The sequence below is a fragment of the Anopheles merus genome, chromosome 2R (assembly GCF_017562075.2).
Source record: "Anopheles merus strain MAF chromosome 2R, AmerM5.1, whole genome shotgun sequence".
NCBI lineage: Eukaryota > Metazoa > Arthropoda > Insecta > Diptera > Culicidae > Anopheles > Anopheles merus.
The window spans coordinates 27,034,226-27,055,664 of record NC_054082.1 but is presented as its reverse complement, the minus strand read 5'-3'; the positions used below and the strand labels follow the sequence as shown (position 1 = coordinate 27,055,664).

The 21,439-nt window shown below is 44.9% G+C and overlaps 1 protein-coding gene across 3 annotated transcripts in view; it reads left to right on the top strand.

Annotated features, from left to right (window-relative positions):
- The first annotated feature begins 17,703 nt into the window (after nt 1-17,703).
- The window catches only part of LOC121587865 (disheveled-associated activator of morphogenesis 1-like), a 60,016-nt gene continuing 56,280 nt past the window's right edge, over nt 17,704-21,439 (top strand). Inside the window, exons 1-2 of one of the 3 annotated variants that reach the window (XM_041905101.1) lie at nt 17,704-18,030; nt 19,615-19,940. In XM_041905101.1, coding sequence (XP_041761035.1) covers nt 19,893-19,940 — 48 coding nt within the window. In that variant the 5' untranslated portion in view covers nt 17,704-18,030; nt 19,615-19,892. Of the gene's footprint in view, nt 18,031-19,410; nt 19,941-21,439 lie in introns of those variants that run through there. The other 2 variants (XM_041905102.1, XM_041905099.1) reach the window with 2 other exon arrangements.

Sequence of the window (21,439 nt, the reverse complement as noted above, 5' to 3'; positions counted from 1 at the left end):
CAGCAAACACACCCATCATACCTCACGTCGAGAGTACGTAATTTCTTTTTTTTCTCTCCTTTTCTATGTCATTTCGAAATGTGCGAAACGGATGCTGAATTCTGGTGTTCTTACACTCCAGCGTTGTGTCACGTGCCCGCGAGCCTTATGAACGGTGCACAATCAAGAAAGCGAACTGCAGCACGTGCTAGTGAGAGCGTTCGTTTTCCGCAGCAGCAGCAGCAGCAGTAGCAACCATCAACGCTAGCCATACACCCTGGTCTGGCGGTAAGGATAATTGACATAGAGCCGCCGGTTTTTACGCTTCACCGGAGCAGACAATTGCTCCGAGCGTGGCGTGGATTCTTTTCTGCTTTGCTTTGCTTCCCGAGTTGCAAGAGCAATTGCGGTGCATGTGCACACACAGGCACACACACCGAAATGATGAGCAAAAAAAAAAAACAACGCCGCTCAGACGCTCAGCGTAAGAGATGAGGATGTGCCATCGCCCGGGACGGGTTCTTTTATGATGTTGGTGTGTTTTTCGATGTGAGATAGCAGATGACAGATAGGGCCAGCAGGGAAAGCAGCCGGGTTCTTTCTTTGCTGGTTTTAATATCGCCGACAGCGCATCTTTATTGCGTACCAAAATAGGGAATGTTAATGAAAGAGAAACGTTCTGCACAAGGGAGGAGAGGGAACGGAATGGGCTGCTAGCGTACAGGGAATGAGAAAACGTTGGTTCTAAAACCAACTAAAGCTATGGTGTCACTTTTCAGAACAAAAGGAAGGAGAATATTGCCATCATTCGCACACGGCGGTGCAATTCGCGTTGACAAGCTCTTCCGACGGCAGTGCTCGAGGCCCTCTGTGTGCTGGAGAGTGTTGGGGTGTTAATCATCTAATTTGACAAATTTTTAACATTTGTGGCTCGTCCATTAGAAGTTTTTATTTCGTTCATTTCATTGATATTAAAAGAAAGGGTTTAGATATCTAAGTAACAAATTGTGTCAAATTGTATGTTAAATTTGTTCATTGGAATTGAACCGGAAAAATTGTTTTGCAAAAATCATCTCTCCGACTGTCATTTCCAGCACTTTTTTTAAACTAAGTCATTCCGTTTTCGTCTGTCACGATTTCGACAGTGCTGTGACGTTCACTTCAGCGTGCATCAGCGTAAAGCGTCAGTCAATGCCAGAATTTCGGAGGTCAATGTTGCATTCGCTCGTTCGAGAGAGCATGCTTTCACCACCTTCACTGAGAAAGTTCGATCGGAAACTATCGAAAACGGTGTGTGGACCACCGCCGAACACTGCCAATCCCTTAATATATGAACGAACCCAAACCGGAAACCAGTGTCTGGGAGAGTGTCCATAAATCGATCGCGGTGAGGCGCAGGTGTGCTTGTGGCACCATCCGTTCGCTATCGATCGTTCCGGCAGCACAACCGCCTTCAAGCATGAGATAGTGTTGTCATCGGCTACGCCACTACCAAACTAACCAGTGAGCATTATAAACTCCCAAGCTCTTCAGATTCCAACGCGCACGATGAATGGACTCCTCCAACCAGAGGACATCGCACTCGCCACATCGATGAATGAACATTTGTTTTCACCGATCGGAACGTGGAATCGATTAGCAAACAGTGGTGCGCTGCGTTTGGTTCGGTTTTTAGATGTACTGCGCCGCTTGGTAGGAATTTCCATCTTCCCCCCCCCCCCCCCCCCCCCCCGGGTTGAAAGGCCTGGCAGATGGGCCAGCTCAAATCGACTGCCAGTCGGCGGCTACCAGCGGTCTAAGCTAAATTTAGCCATTTATTTCAGTTTACTACACAGTGAGCGTGCACTGCACTACTTCGGTGCCGGCCTTACACAGCTTGCTGTCGACCGAACTTGCTTCCACTTGAGTGAAAAGTGTCGCCGCGGATGCTACACAGTCATAAACTGCTGCAGCGCAGCAATAGCGACCATACAGGGTTGACGCAGAGCAGAAGAGACTAAAAAACTAAACGCGCTGATAGAAGAAGAAAAAAACCAGACCCAAAAATGAACCAACAAACAACAAGACGCTAATTCATAATGGGTTTTCCGCCCCGGGACCTATTAGAATATCTCAACAGAACAATTTCCATTTCCCCATTAAGAGACCGCGAGAACAGCTCCCCTCCGCCCATCGACAGACTCTTCTCCAGCATTTAGCATGCATGTGTTTCTCATTTGTGGAGTCATCGTTTTCCCGATCGGTGGAAAATATTCGAACAAGTGACACAATCCCGGCACCTGTCCGCCTGTGTGACCCGAAGATCAACAAAGCGCAATAATGTAGCGTTCGTAATAAATCGCTCATCGGTTTTGTTGCTGCCGGTGGTGTGTATGTTTGGAAGATGTCGTTTTTTCTCGGGTCTTTTGCGCAGCATTGATGTTTTGAGTTGGGGGGTTTTAATATTTTTTTGATTTACTGTGAGGGAAATATACAACCCGGAACGGAATGGCCAGTGTCGTTGGAATTGAAATGTATCGGTTCATTAACTGCAACGGAGGAATGATTTTTGGGCGATCTAAACAACGCACGCACCAGTAGAATGGTTGACATTCTCTGAATTTTAATTCAAGAAAAACATCGTAAAATATGATTTACGCGTTCAGATAGCGATGGGGGACTGTTAGGGCGAATGTGAAGCATAGATTTAAATGTTTTTTAACTAGTTTACTTGCGGATGCCATTAATTCAACTAAATGAGTAATGTCACAATATACTATTATTAAAATAGTCCATCTGTAAAATAGTTTCCTAAACGTCTTCTAACGTCCTGTTGCTGCTTGCAGCCGATCCACAACCCTGTAGCGATCTGTACATAGAACATCATTTTGTACCGAACACGCTGCAAACAAATCTTCCCAGCAGTTGCTCACATCAATGGCAATATTATTATTTTTTGTTTTTCCACTGTCTCGCCAGTTTGTCGTGTGGGTGGTGCTGGTGATGATGCGCTGGAGAACCAGACGCGCTTCCAAGCCGGTTCTCGCAGGCCGCAGTAAACCACCGGGAACATCTACAACGAATGCATTTGAAGCACACACGTACAACACATCATCCGTCCCCCATGAGACCCTCTTTTTTCGGAAGAATCGAACAGAGGGGGGCTGAAGGGTGTTCTAGATCGTTACTCACAGCACTGCCGTACAAAGTTTCGGCTCTCTTGTTCTGTCCGGTACGGTGTGTCCCCAGAATCTCACTCAGCCTCAGCTCTCTCGTTTAGCACTATCGCTCCAAAAATAATCAGACGTCAGACTCGCCAACGGCAAACGCACAGCATCCTCTCATTCTCTTGCGTTCTTTCGATCGGCTTGTTGCATGTTGTAGCGTGTGCCGCCAGCATCATCAGAAGCTGTCTTTCCCGCGGGACCCACACGCACGCACGCAGGAACTGTCAAACCGGGCGTTGGATGCGGACTCCGGTGGGAAGTTCCGTTCCGGTTGGTACAAATCAGTACACGCGGGGACAACCCACGGCTAACAGAGAGTTATCGGAGAGTCGCGTGTTCGAACTCAACGCGTCGCGCCGGGAGTGTGAATCGTTGTTTCAACGTGCCTGCATCTCGCCCCTCTTTTCACAGGTCGGAAGAGGTTAAAGTGTCAAATTTGGGAAGATGCAAATTGTGCCGTGTCATTGCGCCGAGTTTCGGGGAGCAATTGGAGTAAAGTGATTGAGTACGTGTGTGTTGAAATCGTTTGATGGCATTGCCAAACTCAGTGCATTGTGTAGAATTGTGCCATGTGACCATAGTCCTGTGTACTATCAGTAGGAGCCAACGCCTTGCTAGCTGATGATTCGAAGTAGTGAGCATGCGGTAAACTAATCAAAATGTGCACGTGAGACACTCGCTTAAAGTTAACCTCCACCGGCAATTCCCATTACGGTACCGATCGATAATTGCTGATGGACTTATGCTCACGAGCGCCGTTTTACAAATAGTGCACCGTCTATAAGTAGGAAAAAGTGTACGCTTTTTTCACGCTGTCTTCGCACGACCGATGCATCTTTACCCCTTCCCTGCACATGCTGTTGAGGTTGGGAGGAAAAATGACAGCACCATATAAACGGTACCGTCGGACAGCATGGAAGAACAACTCATCGTTCCGTGCCCTATTGCGCATGCCGACCAAATCTGGAAATGTCAAATTCTTGTATTTACCATGAAGCGTACACCGAAGTACGAAAAGCTTTGTACTGCGAACCACAAGCCAACACAAGAAGAGTAGATATCGTCTATACAGTGGTGGAAGGATGATGTAAGCGGGCTGCACTTTGGAGGCGCCTTCTTGCAAGACGCTTATATTTTATGGGCCAATTGTTATTGTGCAGAAATTTGATTCCACCATCGAGCGCGGTTGTGTGCCCTCTGCATATCTTACGGTTTGTGACAAGCCGGTGGACTGTCACCGACAGGGCAAGGGCTTGGTCCGTGACGACTAGAGCTACAGCAGCGGAACGGGGGTTGACACTCACAACGGTGGTAGTCCCGCGGGTTCCCCGGTTTAGAATTCAATTTGTTGGATGGGTGACGCTGAAAAACCAATCATCTTTTATTTCAAGCATACGGCAAAATGAAACGAAAGCAAATGACACATATATGAGGAGAAGAATGTTTCTGTGTGCTTGCTATATCGCACTTTGCTGCATATTTATTCTACAGATGGTGTTTTGTTGCTTTGTTTCTAAACATGCTTATGCACTTACATAGCATAATGATGTTAAATATATTCCTTTGAATACTTCGTGTGTGTGTGTTTACAGCGTAACAAACCTCATAAGCCGAATAAACCAGCTACACGATGCTCCAAAGTGTTATTTAGGATTGCGGAAACACTTCAATGCTCGGATGGAGCTCGTGAGCACTAGAAAATGGACCACCAGTAGATAGTAAAGATGCTCCAATGGGAAGATCTCGAAACTGAAACGCAAATCTACGACCTCACGTTCACACCAAACGGATGTCGTCATCCAGTGTGCTTCTTCAGCCATTTCAGGGTGGTCCACTGGCTCTTCCGGGATGAATTAAAGGCATTGGATATGTTTTTCGATTACCAAGGGAAATTGCCGGTGAAAGAGCAACATTGAGAAACGGTAAGGAGCTCTTGAAATTAAAGATCTCACAGGAACGCGATCGCAGCGGGGTTGAGTTTGAAGGTGACGCATTTTCGTTACTCCTTGGACCACTGGTAAATCCTATAAGATACACCAAATATCGCACAAACAATTTTTGATTCCTTTGGCGTGTGGCTGTGTGACACTCATGAGGAATTGAAATTATTACCACCAACCAATTCATCGTTAGCGACACAAGAAGCTCGTTGCACAAAATTTGCACCGCCTGGATGGGCAACATTGTTTGCATTCCCTTTTCTCAGAGAGACACGTAACACCGGAACGTCACGTGACAGGGCGAGGGCATTGTGTGGGGTGTCATAAAACCGAAGGGTTTATGGAAACGCCTACATCACTTAACGACACCCCGTGGCCAGCGAGAGGGCTGTCGGAGAACTTAATCCTCACAACTCGTCTTGGGCGATGCATGAGTTCTTCGCACAGCTACTGCAGCCACTGTGTGCAGTTGTTAGTGCGACGAAACCAAGCGACAGGCGGTGGACATTCTGACTCGTAACGCCTCGGGCTTATGATCAAACTCATACAACGATTTGTAACACGCAATCTCCGCATACTTGCGGCGCTTGTCGTCTTCTTCTTCGTACGAACGGAGCGCCTAAGACTGGTCGGCCAGTCAATTGGCAGAAATGGCTCTGTTCCGCTGGCACTCCCCACACCCAGCACAAGACGCCAGGCAGCGAAAGGAAGGAAGCAAAGCACACCACACGCAGCCACAAAATCGTTACAAATTTGAATCCCGTCACGGATCGATTAGCGCTCAACGAAGCGTTGCGCCGCAGCACGGTTGCCGGGTAGTGGATTGTGTTGCTGTGCTGTGGCTGCTGATCTTGCAAAAGGCAGGCGCCTGCAACCCCGGCAATCCACCACCGATCAGATCACTCGCCTCCAGCCCCTCGCTCTCTCTCTCTCTCTCTCGGACCTAACATTCAGGGGGCCCTCTCGGTTACGCTCCCCGTCCAGTGAAGCAATTGGTGCAATTTACAATTTATCATCCTAACAGGCAAACCGTCAATGTTGATTTTCCCTTACAAACAACACATGCACACAAACACGTATCCCAATTGAGTGCATGCCAAACACAACCGGATGATCTCTCAGTCTGGAACTGGCCGGACCGAGGGTAGGGGAAGAAACAAATTTATTGTAGTTTGGATTTTTTGAAAACAGATTTGACCATAACCATAACTTGCTGCTACCCTGCTGTCGCCGCCCAAGGAATCGCTACCATGGCGGATGCTGTACAAAGGGTGGCAATGGGGTGGGGGCGGGGGGAAGTCTTACGCAACGATCCTATTGTTTTTATGTTTTATCCCTCCCTTCATCATCACACCTACGATTGGTCTCAATTTGTGCTACTTGCCGCCCAGTTTTTTTTTCTCTAATCGCAACCGTCCCTTGCAGGTCACTGTGATGATGATCGTGCACACTGCGCATGATGTGAGCGCGATGTAACTGCACGCTGCAGCGATCTTCACTGCATTTGCATATTTATTCCCCTATGACCCGCCGGTAGTTAACATCGATCGTGGCGTGGTTTTGCCGCTTCTCTGCCGCCGTTGCACGACACGTGCTTACAATCAGCGTAAAACCCACCTTTTCTTGGGTCGTTCCTGCGAGGTTGTTTTAATAAAAATTGCTTTCAATAAGCAGTGCCTTGGTGGGTGGGATGGTAACGCTGCGTAGCAAAGCCGTATAGTGGTTGAAAAGACTGGCTATAAATGTAATGAAATGGGAGATGTTTCAAATGTTACGATCGGTATGAAATCGTGCAATAATTTCGCCATGTATGAGATGATGGATATTGCGCCATCCTCAAGTTAATGAAACTTAGAGTTTAATAAATACATGTCGTAAAACAAGACATCAATATTTTCATTCACGGATACTAGGAATAACGTATAACGCTTAGAAAGTTTTTAAAATATTTTTTTTCATAGTTCGTTAATATATTAAACAAATATTTAAGAAGAATTGAAAGAATCTTCGAGAATATGTTTAAACAACATTTGCTCAACTAGTTCAAAGAGTAAAAATAACAAAAAAATTCTCGTTCACAGTCGTCAAAAAAGTATTCTCACCCGAATAAGCTACATGCAATAACTCTCATTGTAATAATTTGCCATCTAAGATTCTGCTAGATCTTCATGCTAATTCTTCCAGCTGAATCAACAAACAACGTCATAACTGCGATCGCAGACACGCACAACACTTTACGTTTGAGAACCTCTTCTAGAACGTTGAAGATTAAATCTGCTTTAACAGATTAATGTAGTTTCAAAAACTGTCTAATTATCTTCGTTAAAATATAAATTGGTCGGCCCACTAACTGGCACGTTACTGGCACCGTTCGATCACACTTCCATGGTTGGCATTCACAGCACCAGACACTGCAAACACTGTTCCATTTCATTACCACCGAACAATCGGCCGCGTGTGTTTGAATGTGAAGTCACTAGTTGTTTTATTTCGTCGTTTCTAATTTTCATTTTTGTACAACATCCGTTCCGTTACAAACATTTTTGTGCTCCCAAACCCTGAAGCAAACGAACTAAACACTTTCGTTTCGATCGTCGATCGCGTCTCTGTCCACGAAAGCGATGACGGCGTGTGACGGGGTTTTAAGCAAATATACGTCACAAAGCTGGCAGGCAACGATGAAAATGGGAACTCTCTGCTCAACCCATGCAATACTGGTCCGTGGCCGTGAAGCCGTCCCCGTGTGCCCGTGACAGTCAGTGTACGCATTATCGAGAGTGCTCAATTTCACATCGACACACTCGATCGGTGTATGGACGCGGGGGGATTTTGGGCTTCCTGCTTTTACGGCACATGGCACACTAAGATGACATGTCGGGGTTTTATTTTAACATCGAGACAAACCTACCTTCTCACTTCTGTGCCAAAGCGGGCCGCGTAGCAGTGTCAACGACACACGGTGGTGAAGCAAACAAAACAATTGTGTTTTCTTTCCCTGCTCGTTGGTTTTGACCCTCCTCGCACCCTACCCTACGAGGTTTGTTTTTTGGGTAACTAATTTGTATGACATTCATGGTCACAGAGGCGGTGGGTTGGCGGAATAAATCAAACTTACCTCCCCGTCCACCCAAATCGATCGAGACGTTCCGATCGTCTCCGCACTTTCGCTTCGCCGACAATGATCGCACATTAATATTCACCCAGTCGCGCTGGAGTCAAAACTAAACCATCACACCCCACGGACAGTACGCCGACTGTTTAGTTGTTCCGGGAACGGGTCGGTGTCCCCCCATTTCGATGGAGGAGCAGGAGGGAAGGACGTGTAATTTGCATCCCATTGCACCCGCGGGAGACGCACCTCGTCTATTTGGCGGCCGACGAGCGGAATTGGTCGCTGCAGTTAAATGTCAAGTGACATAGTTTGTTTCTTTCCTGTGGTTGTATGTTGTTTTACAATTTCTTCGTTTCTTTTTCCTCGCTCCTCTCTTTATGGTTGGTTTACCACACCAATCAGTAAGGTTGTGGTGACACGGTGGCCCAGTGGCCGATGGGAACGTGCGATCGGTACCACACCCTACCCATAAATCAAGCTCCCATTAATTGCCAGTAAAACACGCCCGTTGGACGGGGCGGAGAGCGGTGGTACAGTGAGGCCGCAGCGGTCCATTTTGGGCACGATTAGCTCGATCATGATTTATGTTGGGCGCGCGCACGCGTCCCTTTAGCGAGGAAATTTGGGATGAGAGAATTCCGTGAAATGTAGATACAGACGCTTTCCACTTTCATGCAAGGTTTTTATATTTCGTATTGTCATTCGATTGCTTTGGAAATTTAAATGCCGATGAAATTTGATGTTACTTTTTTGTTGGATTTCTTGCACTGTAGCTTAAAGCACATTACCATATTTAAATTTTCGATTTCGGAATTATAAATATATTTATTACAAAATTAAATTAATTAAGTAAAAAGCATACCATAAATTTTTGAGGGGCAGAACAGACCATCCAGCTTTTCCCATATGAGACATAATACTCAAAGGGCCTTGAAGAAGCGTTAACCCATTACGTACACACAAAGAACGGTTCTTCCATTTACGCTTCCCCGTCCTAACTAATTGATGAATGTATTAAAAGAACATGATTTCCTACCTCTTACATGTCAAAATTAGTTCACCAAACATGAGCTTGTAAAGCCAATTGCAACACGAAAGCAAACGTCTGCAATGCAGCACTTTCTGGCATTAATAAATACGAAACATGCTTTCTTCCATGCACCGGTTGCGTTTCATTCAGTTTTAAAGATTCATAAACAGAGCGCTCCCTATTTATAGCCAGAATTCCATGCTTGTCAACAGAAGGTTACATGCGATACTATCCAAACAGAAGCCACGCTTCTCCAGTTTCGCATCATCCCGCTGCTCAGCTCAGACGATCCACATTAGCATAGTGATTCCACGCACAGCCCGAGCTAAATATGGACTCACAGAAGCATAAAAATATGACATGATACATCGATGACTTCACCTTAGCATTAGAGCAAACATGAGCTGCGACAGGAAACATGAGAGCAGATTGAAGGGAGACATTGAAAAATAACACTACAATGGCATACACTTCTGTGCCATCGTTTATCGAACCATTTCAGCTGCAGGGTTGCGCCGTTAGATCGCTCTCCAATTGTCTTTTGGGGGGGGGGGGGGGCCTGTTATCCCATCCAGTGAGTTTGCCTCGCTGCGGTTGAGGAGCCGCCAGTGTTGGTTGATCATATTCTTAGTATGTGTAAAGAATTATCCGCTTTATCGTATTATTGCACTACCTTTCCTACCTTTCTTTGACACATTCCCTTTGCCTACTTGCATTGTGTGCAAGCATTTGCTTTGCTCGTCGCGTTCCTGCGACTTCTATCTCCGCAAAATGTAGAACGGGAAATCAAAAGTGCACGCTGGCGCGTTGCAAGCATAATTCCGAAATGTCCCGTTCCACTGACGCGGTCTGCCTCGGTAGCATTGGGTTGCAGTTAATGTGCATTTTTTCTCTCTCTTTCTCTCTCCCTCGCTCGTTTTCTATCTGTGTGTCGATCCATCTCTATCTGGCCTCTGGGGAGGATTATCAGACCTGTGGGGTGGTAGATTAAAGAGAAAAAACCATCCCCTAGTAACGGGAGGCCTGGCTGTGCTACGGGAAGTTGAAGCAAGGGTGCACAGAAAATAAAAGCACGACCGCAAATATGGGTGAACTGGTACGGGCAAGAAAAAAAACACACACACACAAAACAAAACCATGGATGATCCCACTACATACAACGGTACGGTTGCATTCTTCTCGTTGTGATCTCGTTTGTTTATGCCTGCTCCCTCCCGGGTGTGCATCACCCAAAAGGTTGCAGCGCCATAACGGGGTCATCGTTCCAGGGTAAGGCACACCACCCCCTTGTATAAATGTAACGGAATTGAACGGTAATAGGTTAAGCTGATTGTTATTTTTTAATCCAGTGAGAGTTTTCTATTTTATGGTAGATTAAAGCGTTCTAAGTATAGCATAACAATGTTCAGAATAGTTCCATTTTAACCTATTCTATTACAATCTGTTCCATTGTTTAAGTAGATTTCATTTGTCTACACCTAATCTCCATTTGATTCTGTTGATCACTGTTTAACTAATATTATGTTTCTTTCCGCTTTACAGATTGAAGCTGTTAGAGGGCTCTGTGCATGACTTCCTCATTTCCTTCGCTGTACACAAGAGAGCGTCATATGATCTGGATGTTATGATTGTGGTTTACTTCACATTCCCGAATCGACCGTTGATCGCTTCACAATAAACCTTTAAGCTGAATTATAATTGTACACTATCGATACAGTGAAGTTTTTGGTGAATTTTCAACATCTACGGCATTGTGATTTTGCAATTGAAATTCATATAAAAGTTGTGTTTTACGAAATGTTTATTTTAGGTTCTAGTCAAAAACGCAATGATCGATAAGTGGCTCAAAAGCATGTGTGTGAACCAGTTGAAAGTTAAAATTTTGCATAGATACAGAACAGTGAAAAATAAGTGAGGAAAATATTGTACAAAAAGAACGTGTACTACTAAAACAAACCAGCGGGGATAAAAACATTTTGATTGGATACCGTGCAAACAAAAGGTAAGAAAAAATAACTAAATTAAGATCACCGTAAATCATTTACTGTAATTAACCGATTTCGTAACATCAAAATAAAGCTATAATCAGTCACAAAAATACATCCAAACGTGTTGCAAACTTGTTGCAAAATGTCACAGAAAAGAATATTATTTGCTGCATAATAGAGTTTTACCATAGAAATACTGTAAAACGAACCGATCTCCAATAAAAGCTCTACGACTTAACCTTATTGTTTACTTCTCAATTTTTCCTTCACTGCATATAACATATCATGTGTCTGATCACCTTTTGAACCTACGAGTAACAAAACCAACCTTACCAACAAAAAAAAAAAGCAAAATCCTTACGGACATTCGAAATGTGTTAAATCATCATCCAGATGATCCGCGTCCCCGTCGCTAATGGAGCTGGAGGGTCGTAAAAGTTTTTTGGCGTTCGGTACACCTTTCCCATTCGAACGCGCGGCCAGGCACCGGACATCCTGCTGCGCGATCGCTACCTTTTTGCACGACTGTGGAATTTCGATGATTATTTATGATTTTTCGATGCTTATTTGTACGCTGCCAGCTCGATATCTCGGCCTCGGACTGCTCTGGTGTATACTGGTGCTTTCTTTCTTTCCGCACGCTCGGCCACGAGAGGTCGAGAGGATATGTTGACGTTGACTTTTGCTCTTATTTAAATCCTTTCGTTTGTAGCGGTCGAAATGTGTTTACAATCGGTCGACGGGCAAGGAGTGGGAATATTATAATAACAACAATCACACAGTCCAGTGAAATCGTGATGTGATGAGGGGCAATAAAATATATGGAAAAAGTCATTAAAGCAAAAAGTTATGCGATGTTTTTCTTTTTTTTTCTCTCTTTTGGCTAGACAATTCAACCGTAAACTGTTTGTAAGACTCTCGTGTAAAAGGGAACTTGAAACTGGTTCGAGTAACAAACAATAATGATAGAAGAGCATTATCCACTCTTTAAAGTCCACTATTTCTCGCTAGTTCAATTGCTTGAATTGGAGTTGAAAAGTATGAGAAAAATGATTTTGTGTTGCAAATGTAATGATGTATTTTGGTTCTGCTATGAAATCTTTACATATTTAGATTACGTTCAATAGATCATATTTTGAAAAACACTCCTTGAAAAACATAATTTGAAATTAAAAATGCCTTCAGTTCGGCGAAATTTGTGTAATGTTTACCAAAACAAAAATGTATGACTTTTCTGGGCTAAATGCAATCATTCATAAAAATACATCATTAAAGAAAGAAAGGCAAACGCGTTCGCTGGGTTTGCTCGCATTCAATTCGTCACGCCGTTCCCTTATATTCCTGGTCCGGTCATTTACTCAACACGGTTCCCCATCTGTGGTTGGCTGTTACGTTATGCTTTCAAATGCACATACTCCTCGCGGTGCGAAAGGACACGGATTGAATTATCATAGAATGAACAGACGGATCCGTCCGTTACGCTCAAAACGACACATTTCCTGTCACTGTGCACCCGGCTGATACAGCTGCCCACTGGAGCAAAGGCACCGAAGCTCGAGGGGACTGGTTCGCGCGCCCTAAAGTACAAGGTGCTCCGCTTTTTGGGCTTCGCTCAAAGGATTTGGACGCAACTATACACCACGCTGGCCGTCCGGAGCAACCGGACACTCAATTAAACAGACGTACGTAGACGCAACGGGTTCGCAACAGCATTCGTTTTGCGAAAACTGCCAAACGTCATCTTTACGTAATCTCGCAAATGAGAGAAAGTCGCCCGGCCCCCACAGACTGGCGCGCGCGCGCGCGCTCCTCCTGCTCGGACGTTTCGCACCTCGCGACATCACCCTGCAAACGATCGGGATCAACGCAGCCCACCAAGATGAATAAATTCCATCCCAAAGTGTACTTACCGGCACCACCCTGGCGAGACAAGGGAGGAGAATGTGGGGAGCGATCGACCTGTTCCTGCTGGATCTCCAGCGTGTGCTGTGCTCGAGTAACAAACGTGGATATGTATTAAACTGGATCCCAGCGGTGGCTGGTCGCTGCAAATCTGCAATCTCATCCAAACGATCTAGGGACAGTCGTACGTTTTTTTTGCACTGCCTAAACGAGTTTAAATAAAAAAGGAAGAGAAGAGGGACACGTTTTCGGTCGGCACCAATGACATCCATTTATCAAAATATTTACGATCGGTGTGTACGAAAGTGCGCGCGCGCCCGCGATCATTCGCCGTATCTAATGCGCAAGCACACACACACACCTCTTCTGACAGTCCAGCCAGACTTGGGAGTTACCTCGGACGACTGTTTGAGATTTGTTAAACGATCGAGCTCCCCGAAACGTCGCACCGGGTCGACATTAGAGCGGCCAGGGTGGAATGTGCCCACGCACGCTGTGAATGTGAATGAATAAAAGCTTAGCCGGATGGGATGGCCAATTGGGTCGAGGTTGGAAAGAGAAAACGGACCTAGCACAAACCAGAAGGGATAGCAACAAAACAAAACAAACGGAGAGCGTTTGCATCGGACAGAGCCGCGAAAGAAAATCGCATCGAAATGCGCGATGAGATAACGGATCGGAAGAATTGATTTTGGACATGTCACTCGCGGGAGGAAGGAGAACAAAGGGGCCTGCGCTGAAACCTGTGACAGGGGTTTGAAAGCGAAAGTCGGCTCGTTCTCCTCACCTGGTCCACTCCCACAAGATCTCGCCGGGATCTGCGGGCGCAAAGTGCGGCGATGACGCAGCCCGACGTCGGGATGGGAAGCTGGTGAAAATAAACAAGCACCGGCACAGAACTGACCCATGCGCGGGGCGACATCCGATGTCGTGATCTGTAGAAATTAAGCGACAGGGCGAAGGATTTATATCCCGTGCAGCGCTGGAGGTGTCCTTTTCTCTTTGGCGTGTGAGCGAAACGTGCTGAAGGAGTACCGCATGGAGGGGTAGGAGCACAAAGAAAGAGGAGGAGAGAGAGGCCGTAGCCTGGAACGCAGAAATGATTTCAACTTTCGTTCGATTTGGCAAGTGACTGCATTCCAACACTGCTTGACAAGAGGACAGTTGGTCATTTTAAATGCAAAAATTGAATTTTTCAGTTTAATTTGATGTGTTACATTAATATTTTATGATCAAATCAATACTATTAAATGCAGATGATTTTTAAACTACGACAATGATGAACATAATGTTCTAGTGAGTCAAAAGCCAATTTTGATCCAAATGTTTATTGCGTAGAAAATTAACGTTTGATCATCAGGAAGCCACTAAATGGAGCTACCTTGTGGTAGAATATATTTAAACAATTATACCTTTTTTTGTGCCACACTGTTCTCGCCCAGAGACACTAACTGCGCTCCCGTCATCGATGCACTTGTGCGAAGGGACAGCAAAGCGAGCAAAAAGCAAAAACAAAAGGGAAACAAACAGCGACAAAAATGCACCACCCGCTCGGGGAGAAAGTTTTCTCAAGTGTCCAGGCCGGGAGTTGTCCAGAAAACCAACAAAACACACACACACAGCCAGACATTCCCATACCAAAACCAAAATAAATGAAATTCAACCAAACCTGACGTTTCGTCACGGTTGCTTTTGTGGCTTGTGGGGTTGCGTCCTTCCCCGGACGGCGATGAGTAGCTGGGGGAGTTTCTTCTGCTGCACTAGACGGGATGCCAGACATTTAAGGTGCAATCCCAAACCGGGAGATTTGTCTCTGTGCTGCATCGTAACAGTGTGCAGGTGATTATTTTTCTGCAATGAGCGCTCGCTGGCCGGCCTGCTGGTTGCTTTTCTTTCCCAAATTCACACCACAATCCCAAGCAGTGGGGCTAGAGCTACCGCTGCTGCTGCTGCTGCTGCTAGCCAGCATTTAAGTGACGACAGGAAGAAAATGCAATAAAACAAACACTGTAAACATAAAAATCATGGTGCATTTTGTTCGTGACCATTTGCCCCGGCCATTTGGCTGTACTCTGTGGTGGAGAATGTTTCGCTGCACATGAAGGGGCACGCTGGGTGATATTTGTTCGTGCTAACTACATTCCGCAGGAGAAGCGCAAACGTAAACGATCGACCACTGATGAGATCTTTTGGCTAGTTGATGTTCACTATCGAATGAAAGCTATAAAACCGTACACCGTAACCATATTTTCATTCGATTTGATGAGTTTTCGTGACACTTTTCCGGCACACGATTTGAGTGCATTTTATAGGTTTTTTGTTTGTAATTTGTAGCATTCCAAAAATATCTAATCAATTTGTCTAATGAGCTTACAACAATACTTTTAGTGTGTGTTACGAAATTGTGATACAATGAGTTTTCCTGTTCGGATAAAAGCTAAATTAAAAATAATACGTTTGTTTTCCGTTACTTGTTTAAGTGTTTGGAATAAAAAAAATGCGAATAAGACCGATTTCATAGCTATTGCACTATTGAACAACTACAGTCACTGTTTCTAACGTTGATGGTGTCAAGGAATTGAAACATACAGTCCCTTCGGATGGTTTAATCAAAGGTTTGATTTTTCATTTCCTACTTGTAATTTCATTTTTTTCATAGGTCCATTTAATAGTACATGACGATTTCACATTTTTCGTTGATTTCCTTTTCTTCAAAAAGTAGACCATCATGAAATGCTCCATTAGGTTGCTCGATCGTCAAACTGTCGCCTTGTTCGGTGATGAATGTTTGTTGTGTTGTGTAAAGGTGACAAAAGAGCGGGATGATTTTAACGATGATTAATTCACCCTACACTGTGTGTATCTTGGTCATGGCATCAATTTGATATCGCGGACATCGATGGAAATAACTCAATTTTGTGTCCGTGCTGTGTATTGTTTGTTTGCTCGTGTAAACGATGCATTGTTGTGTTGGGTCGCTCGTTATGATATTTATCTATTTTCTGATTGTTTGCATTTTTTCGACAATCGGTTTAACATGAGTAGAGAAATTCTTTTATAAGTCCGTTTGTTTTTCACCAAACCACTAAACTACAATGACATGCCTTCTTTGCTGGGGAAATTAATTATCCATTTGCTGCAACGCGCCCTTGCCGTACCCGAAGAAGCAATTAATATTTCTTTCGGCGCATTGATGCAATCTGCCGCTCTGCTTGATGCATTGTCGCGATCGTGACACGATCGGCCTACACTTAACCCTTGCCGAAGCGGACGTCGCACTACACGCATAACACTCAGCCAGTACAGGCGTTAACGAGTGTGTCACCAGATTTTACCAGATGCCGCATTTGCTACCTTCTTCCTCGAGTGATCCTTATCGGTCGTCTTTCACTTCACCGTCTGTCTCTGCTTCACTCTGCTACATTTCCTACCAATCATTCCTGCTTTGGGTCGTTGTGTTGTGTAAAAGACTTTCCATTTAACTCCGCTGCTGGGTCCGTACAAGCACTTGAGCAGTTGATGGGAAACGGTATCGGAGTTTTTTTTTTTCTTTTCGAACACCAAAACTCTATCGTCTGTGTCGCGAGGTTAACTTCAAAGTCGATCATGGGATTGCGCTTCTCACGGTCACTGAGGTTTGGGACTGCGTGCATTAACAAGATCAAGCGAACGAAATAAACGCAAAAAAGCAAAATAAATTTTATGCCGGTTGCTATCAATTGTGATCCAACCTTTTGATGATACAAGCAAAGCATGCATCTGGTGCAATTAAATGCATCTACCACATAAACACGAAGAGATTTAACAGATATGTTATCTTTTTTTTATTAAAAGAATGTGCACATGTGGTGACCAAAAGACCTGAAAACAAAAACATCTCCTTTTGTTTTTATTTCACAATCCAAGTGACGATTTTTTTGTTTAACTTTTAGAGTTGTTGGATACAATACTAGCCAATACTACTCCTTGTCCAATTACTCATCCAGATTGTTACATATTGACTAACGTTTTTAATTGTTGCTTTCGCTTTTATGATATCTTTTTGTTTCTTAAATTGTTTTATTTTTGTAGCTTTGCATATTTATGCTGCTATTTTCTTTCATACTTGGCTATTTTCTTTCAAACATTTATACGCATTTATGTTTTGCCGTTGTACAGTTTGTGTGATTTTTTTTTCTATTATTAAAAAGTTTTTACTTTTATTACAACTTTTGTTGTGTACTTTTCCACGTTAATTATACTTTTCAAATTAGATAATCTAATTTCCAATTCCCTCCAAACGACGTGTAAATTGCACTTTAGCTGCAGATACTGCGTGAGTTCCACGTGCGAGATCACTTCCATTCCGCATCACCAGCAACCGCGAGAGTGAGTGCTGCCGTGGTGTGTTGATCGTGTACCACAGTCTCTCCGCAGAGCCGCGAGCGCTCGTTCACCTGTATACACCGCGGTGGCGCTTTGCACCACCCTCAGAGCACCAACCGGTGGGAGCGGTTTCGCGCGAACCTCTACGCCTCGAACCTGGCGCACAGGCAACACGCTCCGTGCGCAACATTCGGTTGTTTTCCGTTGCGCGGTTCGCATCGCAGAAGCGCAACCCTGCTCGCGGTTTCGGTTGTTTTGTTTTCGTTCGCAAACAGTACACATTTAACAACAGAATACCGCGTTCAGCAGTGAATTTATCGTGCAGAGAAGCGAATCGTGCAGTCGTGTGAAAAGACGTACTCCACACGATGCACCGGTAAAGTGCATTCACTTTCGGCATTATGCAAGGAGTGCACTAGAATATTCTGTGGTGCGAATGAGTTCAAATTTGTGTTACAATGTGAATGTAAAGTTCGGAGCAGTGGTAACGTACTAAAAATTGCTAATGGTGAGCTTACACAACACGTTTCTAAACACGCGCTATGTTATCATCAGCCGGTCCCAGTGTCGAAAGACCATTTCCAAAACCGGTCACAGGAGAGCAGTGATTCCGGATACGCTACGGTAACAACCATCATGGGGTGGGCGCGATTTGCATCAATTTGCAAATCCGCTTCCCATGCAATCGATCGATCGGGACACGGTAACCTTCCAGCGCCGGTCAGCATCCAAAAGTGACACGGGGTACGTGTGTGAGAGGGGAGTGCGAGTGATACGTGCATTCCATTTGATCCTTCGTCGAAGACAAGTGTTTTGATGAAATTTGAGACCACTTCAGTCGAAGGAAAGTTCAACCCACGGGGCACGGAGTACAACATGGTGGGCCGCTGTCTAGCAGCTGATTTAACGTTGGCGCTAAGCTGTGTTTATGTGTGAGAGTGTGTGTGTGTATGTGATCAAAAATATAAAAAGAAGACGACGTGAAAAAACGCATGAGCTTACATCTACATATAAATCGTATTACACCGGATCGGAACGAAAGTAAAAGTCCAAAACCGGAGCTAATCCTCCCTTCAGGCGCACCGGAGACGCGCGCTCCCGCAAATGAGGGACCTCCGAAAAACCGGAATACCGAACCGGGTGGACGGATGGCGATGGTTTTTTTTTTCTTCTTTTTCTTGTAAGCTAGTGTGGTGTTGCGTCGTCTTGCTAGCTGGTGCGTATGTTGTTTCACGCTCCGAGTGAGGCTCGAGACGGTTGGGGACCCTCATGCAAAAGGGCGTTAGTAGGCTCCGAATCTCAATAAAACACGCGGACACACAATCTAAACTAAGGAGCGTCGCACCGGTTACGGCCTGCTCTGCTCAAGACTTTGCGGGAGAGAGATTGCCTGTCGCTATTGTTTTGCCCGACACGGGCTGTTGTTGTGCTGTTATCGATAATCAATAGACGTCGTTTTGATCGTCATCATCTGGCAACTGTCAAAGCATCAAACCCTTACCCCAAATGAGGTGGAGGAAAACTGTTAAGTAATGGATGCGAGACAAGAAGCTCGATAGCTTTGAGTTTTTGGGCTAGTTTTCTGCCCACACCCAGCCACTACGGCTACCTTTGGTGGCTGGTGCGTGCGCCCTTCAAAGCCAAAGCTACACACGAAACCGACGCCAGCAGCGGTACAGCTTCCAAGCTGCAAGCCGTTTTCATGTAACTGTTGATGTCGTTATGAGTTTTTGGGAAGTAAAACGGGTGCACAATGATGGAAACAAAAGCCACCCAGTCCCGATAAAAGGCGCGGTGCTGTATGGTACACTTTTTGTTCCGATTTTTAAGTAATGCTTTGCCAATTCCCAACCGGAAGCTGTGCCGTGTGATTATGTCAACGATCATTTTGGGTTGTTTTTTTTGTACTCTCCTTCCCGTCTTGTGGTTCGGTATTGTTTTTTTACGAAATTTTTTGTCCATATCAAAGCAGTAGCTTGATTGTGCCATTACACGCGTTGCCTTTCGGGAAAAAAGCTGCGGTGTTTAATTGTTAGATGCTTTCTTCGGTTTCCTGATTTCTCAAGCTCATTTTTCCGCCCATCTTGTGTAGTAGCATAAGTGAACCAGTGAGTGTGCGCGGTAGTAAATGTTTCGATTGAGTTGAAGTTGAAACATAGTTTAGTTGCGCGGTTAAATCGTAATCATAAGCACACACACACACACACAAAAGTGTAACAGTAGTAGCAGCGGTTTTGGTGGTTTTTCGGTGACGAGCAAACAGTGCATGTTTTGGGAAATAGCAATTTGTCACCCTTCTACGGCAGTAAGACGGTGCGCTGCAGCATACATACATCGGCTGATCTAAGTTCAACGACAAACAGATCCGTCATGTGCAGCAAAAACAATTTCAACGTTATAATGGAGAAAATCAATACGGTAGGTAGAACAAGGGTTGAATTGGAAAAGCATCTTCATATAGTGTAAGATAGCTTAACATCGTAGGTTCATAAGCTATCGTAGATTATAAGCTTATATAAATTGTTTCTCTTCTATTTGGCAAAATGTCCTACGCGGACGTGCCCGGCCTATACAGGCTTTTGAGACTTAATTCATTACCACACGCAGTCGGATAAATAAGTCAATTCCTTCCTTGCTATGGGGGGACGGTCCATTCTAGGCTTGAACTAATGACGGGCATGTTATTGAGTCGTTCGATTTGACGACTGTACCACGGAACCGCCCCAGAATTGATAATACATAGTGCAATAAAACGAATCTGGAAGCATAGAGATGTTCTTATAGATCCCATTCTAAAATTAATAATTAAATGTTCGATGTATCTTCCATATTCAAAAAGCTTATTAGAAAATTTTATTGTGAAACAGTTAAAAGGCCATCTATCAACCAGTCACATTTATGCCACAACAGTAGAATGGCACCAAACAATTTACGCAATCATGTCTTTTGTGTCTTTCTAAATAAATCCGATTAATCCAAATCGAAATCATCGAACGCTGAAAACAACCACGGAAACAAATCTATACCTGTTGATATACGCGAACAATCAATCCCATCCTGATCGATAAGCATCACTGTTGACCTTTTCCCACAGCTGCACTCGAGAACTAACCAACAAACATAAAAACTCCTCGTCAAAAATCTGTTTCGTGAGCGACATTACGTTGAACAAATTTTCATTCCCTTGTTGCTGGCGCGAAGTAGCTTCGATTCGCTCGCAAACGCTCCCTTCCAAAACACTTGTCCAACTGTAGCAATAGCACAAAAAATAAAGAGCAATTTCCGAGATTACAATCTCCAGCATGCACTCCACCACCACCACCAAGCGTTGAAGGCGGTTGATATTCGTGCAAAAAAGTGGTGCCCGTTAACGTTCGATTGCATTTAAAAGTTCACCGCAATCTGTCCGCAACAGTGCATCTCGATCCCTTCCCAAAACGGGGATCCCAAACCCACGAGTGCCATGTTCTGGTGCCGACGAAACTAACAAAAAAAAAAGAATTTTATTTTATATGGAAAACTTCCACCACGTGCACAGTGGGGCTTGGTACAGCGAATCGTAACCGTAAGCAGCCCGCGTCAGCAAGTCGTCACAAATCCTGGATGCCGAAGTAACCGAACGCGTGGCTTGCGCTCGCAACGACAACGGGAGCGCGCGCGGAGAATACGCAACACCGAGGCAACAGTCAACTGATCTGCGGATTGGCGTTGAATTCTTGCCACGGGGTGGTCGGGGATCACGGGGAAATGCCAACCGAACCCAACCCAAGCGGGTTTCGCGTTGCTTAGCCGGCGGATGGAAAGCAACCGTTGACGAAATAAGGCGCACGAGCGCGCACACTCCCGCTAGAATGGTGGTTTTGTTACACCCCAGCCACGAAACACCTGTCATGAGGATCGCGAATGAGGCAAACAAA